At 44.1% G+C, this 10,859-nt stretch overlaps 1 protein-coding gene across 3 annotated transcripts in view; it reads left to right on the top strand.

Moving 5' to 3' along the window:
* The first annotated feature begins 677 nt into the window (after positions 1-677).
* The window catches only part of DGKK (diacylglycerol kinase kappa), a 171,299-nt gene continuing 161,117 nt past the window's right edge, over positions 678-10,859 (top strand). For all 3 annotated transcript variants that reach the window (XM_082445122.1, XM_082445121.1, XM_082445123.1), the window contains exon 1: positions 678-1,493. In XM_082445122.1, coding sequence (XP_082301248.1) covers positions 843-1,493 — 651 coding nt within the window. In that variant the 5' untranslated portion in view covers positions 678-842. The remainder of the gene's footprint in view (positions 1,494-10,859) is intronic.

The following is a 10,859-nucleotide window of genomic DNA, read 5'->3' as shown; positions in this document are numbered from 1 at the left end:
GAAGCACCCCCAAACCCTGGACCCAACGGCAAACCTCTCGGATCTGGCAAAGCTCAGAAATGCAAAAACTGCGGCGGGGGACAAATTTTACTTCAATCCAAAGGATTGAGCACACACACACACACACACACACACACACACGAATTTTACTTCAACCCAAAGGATTGAATACACACACACAGAGACACACAGAGATGCAACACCCCCAACCCCGTGCCGCTTAATTTCTTTTCCCGGGTTAGAAAAAAGGATTACTTGCCCACAGAGGCTTGGAGATGAGGGGCAAGAGGTTGGTCCGAGGCTAGGTTCACCTGCTGCTGAGGTGAGAGAGCAGACACAGGATGGAAGCTGTTCTGAGCAGCAGCTCACAGCTGAGTGGTTAGGGGGATTGCAAAGACCCTCAAGTTCGCCTCTAGCTTTTTTTTTTTTTTTTTTGCATTCGCGTCACTAAAGGGTTAAACGCGGCCGGGCTCCAAACACCCCCCCCCCAACGCCTCCCCACTCCCCCTCCCCTTTTTGTCCCCCCCCAACCCCCGCGCGTCGCTAGGAGGTCATCAAGCGCTCTGTCCAGTCCGCGTTCGCAAGCCCCTCTGCTTCCCGCCCATCGGGCCCGTGGCTGCTTACGAAGAGGTGTGCGCTCACCGAGGGGCGTGTTCCAGCCCTGGGAGACGCCGAGCGCCCCCGGGTTAGACCTCAGAGCGGAGCCAGCCATGGAGCGGGGCGGGGGAAAGTTTGGCACCCTGGAAGGGGTTGTCAAACTGGGGTGGGCGGGGCGCCCGAGGGTACTTTAGCCCTCCGAATTCAGGGTCGCCCGCTGCCCGGACCTGAGGCGGTGTGCGGCCATGGACCGCGGAGCTGCCGCGGCCCAGGGCACTGCCCCGCCTCAGGTTGGCGAGCAGCCCGCGGAGTCTCCGGAGCCGCCGCCGCCGTGGCCACCGCCGAAGCCGCCGCCGCCGCCGCCGTCGCCGCCGGCGCGAGCTCCTCAGCTGCTCCACGAGCCTTCGCCGGAACCGGCACCGCAGTTCTGTCCAGAGCCTGCTCCAGAACCCGGTCCGGAGGCGACCCCAGAACCAGCCTCAGAACTAGACATAGAACCGATCCCAGAACCAGATATAGAACCGGTCCCAGAGCCCACCCCAGAACCAGCCACAGAACTAGACACAGAACCGATCTCAGAACCAGCCACGGAACCAGCCCCCGAGCCGGCCCCAGAACCAGCCCCAGAACCGGCCCCAGAGCCGGCCCCAGAACCAGCCCCAGATCCGGCCCCTGAGCCGATCCCAGTACCAGCCGTAGAACCGGCCCCCGAGCCGGCCCCAGAACCAGCCACAGAACCAGCCACAGAGTCCTGCCCTGAGCCGGCTCAAGTGTCCCGTCCGGAGCCGAGTCCAGCACCACATCTATTGCAGTGTCCGGTGGTCGCTCCAGAGAAGGGTCTAAGGACCTCGCCATCGCCGCGAACGCTAGTGCCAGTACCGTTGTCCAATATAAAGGTAAGAAAAAGATCCCCTGGGGCGGGAGGGAAAGAAGCCAGGCGAGGCCGGATGGCTCTCCAGCTTGCGGGACTCTGGGCACCCTTAGCATCCCATTTGGTTGCCACTGACTAGCAAAGATGCTGGGAAAGATGATGCGGGGATGGGGGAGCCCAGGGGAGTGGGAAGCGGTTGGGAGGCGGGAAGCAACATGTGGAAGTGAGAGTGGGCTGTTTGGGGCTAGAAACGGGGGTGATAGCACCGGTTGGGAGTCGGAGCAGTTTTCCTCATGAGGAGAAGTGACAGTGCGGTGAGCGCCTATATCTTGAAAAAGAAGAGGAAGACGGCCCAGGGAGCGCAAGAGACCTAGAGAGGTGTTAGGGGCTGGCCCAAGGTACACAGGGACGGGATTGGCGGGGGGTGGGGGGCGGGGGGGCGGGGGGATACACCTCTTAGCCACGGTCACTGCCGCAAAGGCCCAAGCTGCGGAACAGCAGCCGTCTGCTTGGCCCCCTCCCTGCCACTGGGGAGGGGGTTCCTCAGCTGGGGCGCAACTGGCAACGCTCCAGGGAGGGGCCCGGAGCCTCTGTTGGCTGCTGGGCGCTGGTACTCCGCGTGGGGATGAGGGGTTGGGCGGCGCCCACGCGCACTGCAGGGGAAGGGCAGGGTTCGCAGGGGAGGAGGGGGAGAGCATGCGTGTGTCGAAGCCACCATTCCATCTGTCTGCAGGATTTCCCGGCAGGTAGGTGCAAACACGGTGATACAGTGATGGGCCGCGTCACAAATGGTCAACTGGCATCCCGCACTGGTGCCAGTTGGAATGGTACAGGAGTCCCAGTTTAGATACACGAAAATGAGTTGGTATTTGAGAGCATATGAATGGGAACCCTCATCTCTTCCAGTCTTCAGAGACGCCTTCTTAAATGTTGCACTTAGCCTGAAGAAGACCAGTGGAGAATCCTCGGGCACCCGCCGACGGGGGAGGGGGGAGGAAGAAGGTTTTTGGTCCTTGCCTTGGACCTTGAAACCTCGAAACCCAGTCTGCTCTTCAGAAGGAGTCTTTCTTGCTTTCTCTGTGCTCCCCCCAACTCTTCGTTTTTCCTAAACTTTTTTCCACAAGATTGTGAAAATCATAATAATGCATACATACACCTTCATTTAGCTTCCCCCCAGAGAAAAACAAAACAAAACACAGAAACAGCACATCACCCCAACGATGCCCGTCCATCCTGCTGCTTAGCAGGGCATAGGGACACGGCTCGGAATCCTTCTGCTCTGGACTGTACACTTGTAGAATGTAGGGGAAGGGGGCAGAGGTTGGCATCTCGAAATGGAAATGGAAGGGCTGGTTGCTTCCTGAGTTATGACTAGGGAGGCTTGAATTTGCAAAATAACTGAAATGATAAACGACTGAGAAAGAGGAACGCTAAAGGGAAAAGTTTCACAGGGAAAAAAAAGTGCAGAGGTTTCAAAAGAAATAAAATAGAACTGTAGGAGACTAATATATATATATTTTTTAATCCAACAACCCCGCTCTCACCAGAGGGTGGATCTACACACACACACACACACACACACACACACACACACACACACACACACACACACACACCCTTCCTGCAGCAGAGCAGCCCTTCCCTCCAGTGATCTCAAGAAGGGAAAAGGCGGGGCAGCTAGACCTGGGAGGTCACCCTAACCAGGTGCTTGCTCTTGTCTTTTTGGAAGAGTTTGCATAAAGCTGGTGAGAGGGAGACCAATAAGGACCACCTGACTTGTGGCCTTCTTAAGTGAAATTCCGCGAATGTGACTGAGAAACTGACACCTGAGGGCTTAATTACCAGGATAGTCAGCAAATGTATGGCCTCTTTGGCCTCTGGAAGACTGACTGGAGGTCCGGAGTTCCAGGGATGAGCCCTGTGACAGTGGGAAAGCATCTCCCACCAGCTTGACAAGAAAATTTCTGTTGCCAGACAGATAAGGAGGATCAAGGTAAGGGGAAGCAGGTTAGCTTCCTCTACATAGTATCCATTCAGGCGTGCTGGCCAACTGACCCACGGGCACTTGGCAGCCCTGGCAGGGGACGAGGACCACCTCCCCCCAGTTTCATTTTGCCAAGTAGAGCTGGTCTTTTGTTCAGTCACTTATCTTGCAGAATGGGCTTCAAAAGGGCCATATAAACGAACCCTAGAGGGTTTTGAAGGATGCAAAGATCTGGGTAAATGCTAAAATTCCTGGGAGCGAACCCTTCTCCAACACTTTAGGTGTTGCTATGCAATTGCTCTCTGATGCAGATGAGAACATCTGATCTTCAGTGATAGGACCATTCTCTGCTGCATTCTCCTCAGGCGAATAGCACCCATAGCCAGCTGACTTGCATCTTAACATTCAAGGCAAACTGGTTGCCATCTTAGCTAGGGTTGCATTATTCTCAGACACTGCCTCCTTGAGGCAAGCTTGGGGAATGACATACGTGTGTGTGTGTGTGTGTGTGCGTGTGCGTGTGTACACACACGCACAGAATCTTAGAGCTCAAAACTAAATATAGCTCTCATCGTACAACGAAATCCTACGTGGTAAGACACAGTCAATACCAGTGGCATGAAACTAGCCTGATAAGTCAAAGGATAAAATGAGGAAAACAAAGGGTTTGAATGTGACTACAGATTTCTCCCAGATAACTTTGCCGACCAATACTGCAGTAAAAAACCCAACATCTTCCAGTGTGTGGTCTGCTCTCTTTGGGGGTTTCAGAACCTGCTGGTTGCAAATCTATGACAAGCATGAGGATAGGGACTGAGAAAAGGGGGCTCATGTTTTCTTTCTGAATACCTACTTGGATAACAGTCTGTGAACCAAACCTGTCTATTTCCTTCCTTTCTGAAATGGTTTAGTTTCCAGGAAATGAGCCGCGGTCTCCCACCTGGTGGCAACAAGTGTAAGTAAAGACGTGTGAATTGGTTCTTTAACAATGCTATAACTCTCTTTGGGGGTGGGGGGCTTACATGTAGACCATATTTGCTTCTCTGCACTCAGCTGTGGTTGAAGAAAGACAGTTTATATTTTTATTCATTGGGTTTTGACCAGCTATGAAATTATAATCACACCATTCAGGTGATTAATGAAATACACTTATATGGCTTTTATTTCTGGGTTAGAGAGGGGTCTGTGTATCCCTCACTCCTAATGACTACACAGCAATTACTATTACATCCTAAACCATAACAGAACAGTTTCCTGGTATTTTTTGCACACAGTTTCTTGCAAAGTAGCAAGCATTTGCATATATGACATCTGGTAATACTTGCCTGAATGCTTCATATCTTACCTACATCTGAGCTTCTCAACGGTAGATACTGTGTCTCCTTCCCAGTGCCTAATACAATTCAGCCCTCCCTATTTTTGCTCAATACACTTGCTGAAGCTTGAAACCTATCAATTCCATTTTCAACAATGACGTAGAGACTGCTGCTGTGAATGAATTAAAAAACGCATTCTCACTCATTTCAGAGTGAGAAGTAAATGCTTATTTAAATAGCCTGGACTATATAGCCCTTCGGAAATGCAGTCAATCTCTCCCTTTTCAGAATGGATGTTAGAACCATAATTAAGAAGCAAATTACTAACAATTAAAAAAAATGATTTGGAAAGTGTCCTTATCCCCTGCAGTCCCGGCAGCAGCAGACTAATGATGATGTTGTTGGTTTCAGGGGTAATAAATTTTTTTCCTAAGTGAACAGAATATCTGCAGTGACTGTAAACAACTTCAGGATTGTAGTTCTAATGTTTAACCTGTTGAAGGTCAGGATGAAATTACTTTCTTTCCTCATAGGTTCTTTCTCCCCTCCTTGCCAGGTTTTGATGATATCATCTGATTTATTTGGTATATTCTGAGAGCTCCTGAGCATTTGCTGCAGGATGTTTTAGAAACGATAATGAGATATTTGGCCAGTGGTCTTTCTTTTCTGAGAATACAGTTATTTTATGTTTACTAAAATCTCCAACTGGGGCTTCTGCAGATCTGCAGCCCAAAAGGCAAGGCTGAGCCATCAGTTACCCAAAGTGCTTCAAAGAAAAGGGGAAAAATCCATAGAGGCCAGGAAAGCATTCAGGGGCATTATAATAAGGATTATATAATTCCTACTGCTAGTATGGCACTTTACAGTTTGCAGAATGCTTTCCTCTGCATTATTAACTCTTTTATTCCCCTGAAGAAGGCAGCAGGGTGGGAGAGAGCAAAAATAGAACTTGACACCTAATAGGATATAACTATTAATTTGTCTATTATGGATTTTAAAAAATATCCAACATATGGCTTTCTGTGCCACATAGGATCCTCATTTGTCTAAGAACAATCTTTAAGCTGACATTCCATCAGCCTTGATTTTTTTCCAAAGCAGTGATTGCTGTTCCCTGTCTGATACTCCCAGAGGGGGCCATCATAGAACAGGAGCCTGAGAAGGAAGAAGAAGAGGCACAAGACCCTGAACCTATTACTCCCAAAGAAGGCCTTTTTTTTTTTTCTGGAAAGAAAATAAATAGAAATTCTGCTAGGGATACAGTTCCCAACCTTTCCAAAGCCCGCCGACTGTAATTCTCTCAGTGGAAAAATAAAAACTTAAAGCATTTAAAAAAGAAAGCAACCATTCCTAAAGGGAGACGCCCCCACCCTCACCAAAGCAAATAAACCTTATTCTCAAAATAGAAAAACAAATTTACAAATTTTTAAAAAAAGAAAGGGACAGTGACCCCAGATAATGAAATTTATACCTCCCCTGAAAATTATTTTAAGAAAAAAAAAAAAAGAAATTCTAAAGGGAGGAGCTCCTTGCCCTTTCCAAAGCCCATGAAACATATCCCCAAGAGAAAAATTTTTAATGAAAAGGATGAGAAATCATCTCAAGGTAAACAGTATTTTTAACCCTAAAATTTTCTTGAAATTTATAAACTTTATTTGCACCTCATGGCCCATGCCCAATCTCTCACAAAAATTATGGGGGCAAAAATAAGTCTTCCAAATGTTCACCAATCTCACCAAAGCTCCCTACAGTTATTTCTTCCAATTATACGAAATGTCCAAAATAGGCAAATCCTTAGAGACAGAAAGTAGATTAGTGGTTGCCAGGAGGTGAAGGAAGGGGGGAGGGGAAGTGTGGGTGATAGCTAAAGGGTACAGGGTTTCTTTGGGGGATGATAAAAATGTTCTGAAATTAGACAGTGGTGATGTTTGCACGACTTGTGAATACACTAAAAGCCACTGACTTGTATGCTGTAAAGTGGTGAAGTTTGTTATGCAAATTATATCTCAATTAAAAAAATAAGTAAAGATCGTTCATCCAACTATATGATAATGAACCTACTACCTTCCCACAAATAAGCAAACAAAACAACTGAATAAATAAGGAAAAAAAGAAATTTTAAAAGAGGGGATCCTCTTAAGGGCCTCCAACCTCACCAAGAAAAATAATTTTTATTCACCCCCAATTTTTTTTCTTTTGAGAAAAACGAACAAAAAAGGAAATCTCTTCAAGAGCAGATACTTTCAAAATCATCAAAATCGATGAAACTTACTAATCCCTCCACCCAGATACACACAAACATTTTAACTTAACAAAAAGAATGATATATTAAAGGATAGGGTCCTTGATCTTACCAAATCTCCTGAATTTTTAATTCCCATAAAAGGAAAAAAAAAAAGAACAAAAGAAATAAATCCCCCCAAGGAGAGATGCCCCATCCTCACCAAAGCACATGAATATTATTTCAATTTCTTTATTGAAATATTTTACAATTTCTTTAAGATTTAAAAGAAAATTAATGATGGAAAGATGTGTATATTGGTAGAGGGAATAATACCAATGAAACGAAAACAAAATCCTCTTAAAAAGAAGTGCTCCAACCTCGCAAAGACACATGAACTTTTCTGTTCAAACACAACGAAGACGAATGCAGAAAAGAAGAAAAAAATAAAAGGAAATCCCTCTAATGAGAGGTGACCTGAATTCATCCAAACCCAAAAGCTTTATTTTTAATATAGGAAAATTTTAACTTGGAAGGGAAAGGTAGGAGAGAAACAGAAACAAAACCAGGAAAGCCCTCGTAAGGAGAGATGCCCCCAGTCTCCACAAAGCTCCCTTTTCTCAAAACAAGTAAATACATTTAGAATTAGAGGGGAAAGAAGGAAGAAAATGAATATGATGTTTTAAAAGAGAAACCTCCTTTTTAGGGAATGAAGAAGCCCCCAAACTCACCAAGTCCCTGAACATTTTTTCTCCAAGAAAAAAAAAGCGAGATAGAGAAAGAAAGAGGGAGGTGAGAGAAGAGGAGGAGGAAATGGAGAGAAAGGAAGGGAGGAAAAAAAAGGGATAGAAAGGGAGGGAGGGATGGAAGAGGAGGAAGAAGAAAATTAATTAAGGGATAATTTTTAAAAAGAAGAAATTCTCAGGGAAGATGAACCAATGAAAATAATGAATGTTATTGAAAATAATGAATGTTATTCCTGTTAATCAATGCATTCCACCCCCCATAAAAAGGAGAAAAAAACACAAAATCTCCTAAAGCTTCTTCAAAGGGAGATGCACCCAATCTCACCCAAACCCAGGTGACTTATCTGTCTTCCAGCCTTCAAATATTTAATTTTTTAATAAAAGGAAAGGAAAAGAAATCCTTTCAAAGAGAGATGTTCCCAATCTTATTTCTTCCAAATAATTTATTTTAAGAAAAGGAAAGAAAAATCCTCCTAAGAAGGGCTCCCCAACCTCATTAAAGCCAGTGGCCCTTATAGCTCCTCTCCACAAAACCTAGTTTTTAAACAATGAAAATCCTCCAAACCTGAAGACAGGTGCTCCCTCAACCCTACCAAAAACAATGAACCTTTTCCCCAGAGACGTTTTTTAAAGAAAAATCCTTCCATCATAAGAGATACCTTCAACTTCACTAAAATCAATAGACCTTATTCCTCTCCACACCCAAAAGGAAAAAAAGAAAAAGAGAAATTTAACAGGAAAAGGAGAGAAACCCTCCTAAGGCAAGTTGGCCATAATCTCACCAACACCATTGAACTTTATTCCCCTAAAAATTTTTTTTTAAAGAAAGAGCCAAAAAGAGAAAAAAAAGGCCTGTCTTTTAAGAAAAAGTACCCTCTCCACCCACCCCCTCTAAAGACTAGAAAGTATTATACAAAGAAAAGGTAATATCATTCGAGAACAGTACCAGTGAACCTTAAATTCAGCACGTGAGGCTGAAGGGTAGTCAATGTTTAATCCCAGGCTGGCTTCCCTCTGCCCCCAGCCCATTTCTGGTTACCTTTCCAATCCGTCATTCAGGCTGTACACTCAGGAAAGGAAAACCCTGTCCATGGAAAACAGAATTAAGAAGGCAAAGCTTCTGAGGATAAATCATATACCTCTTTTCCAAACCAAACAGAAATGATTTGGGAATTAGCTGCATCATCGTTCTGCTCTAATACTGTAGAAACTCAAGAGTTGATGATAAACTTTAAAGCAATGACACACTTACTATTAATTTTCAAATTAGACACACACCCCTACCTAGCACAGAAGGAGCTTAGCCAATTCAATAATGGGGTTCTGACAGTGGTTTAATCATGTGCTCACTTAAATGTCTGTTCTCATAGAGTGATAAAGGGCTTGACTCACAAATACATACAATTTGCAAGTCAGATTTATAAGCAGAGAATAAGACTCAATGTTTTCCAAATTTTTAAATTCATTTACTTATTTAAAAATTAAATTGAAGGGCCTACTGTATAGCACAGGGAACTATATTCAATATCTTGTAATAACCTATAATGAAAAATAATCTGAAAAGAATAGATATGTGTATATATATATATATATATATATATAATATATAACTGAATCACTTTGCTGTACACCTGAAACTAACACAACATTGTAAACTAACTATACTTCAATTTTTAAAATGGTTAAAATATTTTAAAAATTAAATTGAGTACCTGCTCTATGTCCTACATGCTTAGCACTGAGGAATCCACGGTGGGCAAAATCACATAGATGAGATTTCCTTTAAGCAGCAATGGTAAATGAGGGACCCAATTACCAAAACAGATGTACAGGGAGTGATTATTTGTTTTACCAGATGTGCTTTACCAAGGTATTCACTCAGTCAATTCTCTCAGCATACCTCTTCTTAAACAAAAATGTAATGTAATAAAATAATGGAATATATGCTAATTTCAGAGAATGTGGAAAATCATGAATGCTTCCAAAAAGTAAATAAAAATTATGTAGCACCCACCATTCAAGGGATAATTACTGTTAATATTTTTTCCATTTATTTTCTCTGAATATATGCCTATAGTCTACAATAGTAAGACTTTAGGGAATGTGCAATTATGTCTCAGGCTTCCCCCGTCCCAGTCACCTCTCCCACTTAATTATTAGATTACGTACATTGTTCTACATTATATTTAGGAAACACTAATTAATTTTAGCTTAAAGCGTATCTACCTGTATGATCTGCTTGATAAACATGTGCTTGAAACATAACTGTTCAGGGATGTATTTGCCGTGTAGAGCAATGAGAGTATACATTTTATGTAGACACAATTGTTGTATCTACACAAACAAATGTCTCATATATAAATAGCTGACTGAGCTCACGTTTACTAACAGCACTTTCTTGGTCATCTAGATTTCATTTGTCCAGCTAGCTTTTGTGACTTGTGTTTGGAGAAGGAGACCTGGAACAAAATCCACCTTCTTCCTACTGTTAAATTCCCCAAAGGAAGATCTAAATTTCTGAGACTCTATTGGGTCACTTTTAGCCATATGCAAAGATGTACTGATGGTTTTGTCTCTTTAACACAAAGTCACAGCATCATGCTCTTCTGGGTGCCTCCTACCCAGAAGGGAAATACGTATGTGTGAGGACATTAACAACAATTATTAGGAGATAGACTATTCAGTTCATCCAGCTTTCATTAACCAAATGTGGTAGAAAATTGAGAGAGTTAATAAACTGTATACAATCCAACCAGGGTTGAATCAGTAATTTAAAAGGCGAATGTAATGCACTTTTAAGATCAGAATCTTCAGCCTTGTCTGCAACACTTAGAGATTTTCATCTTCCAAAACATTACAGGCATTTGCTGTTTAAGCCTTTTGCTTTTAAAGAGCCTATAAAAGAGATATTGGCCCCTGAGAGCAGGGATTCCCATTGCTTTGTTTCCCTCCCAGCAGCACAGGGCGAGGCATGTGATACTGTGGGATTCTGAGAGATAGGCATGATGCTCCCACCCAGAGCTTTGTGAGTTCTTCTGAAAGGAGAGGTGATGGGCATGGGGACTGAGCCTGGCCCCTGCCTACAGGAGTAGGAGAGGGCTGGAAGCACTGCTTGCAGGGCTCA

The sequence above is a fragment of the Balaenoptera physalus genome (genome assembly GCF_965194825.1).
Source record: "Balaenoptera physalus genome assembly, chromosome: X".
NCBI classification, from domain to species: domain Eukaryota; kingdom Metazoa; phylum Chordata; class Mammalia; order Artiodactyla; family Balaenopteridae; genus Balaenoptera; species Balaenoptera physalus.
The sequence above is the reverse complement of the archived record's forward strand: the minus strand, read 5'-3'. Positions and strand labels throughout refer to the sequence as shown.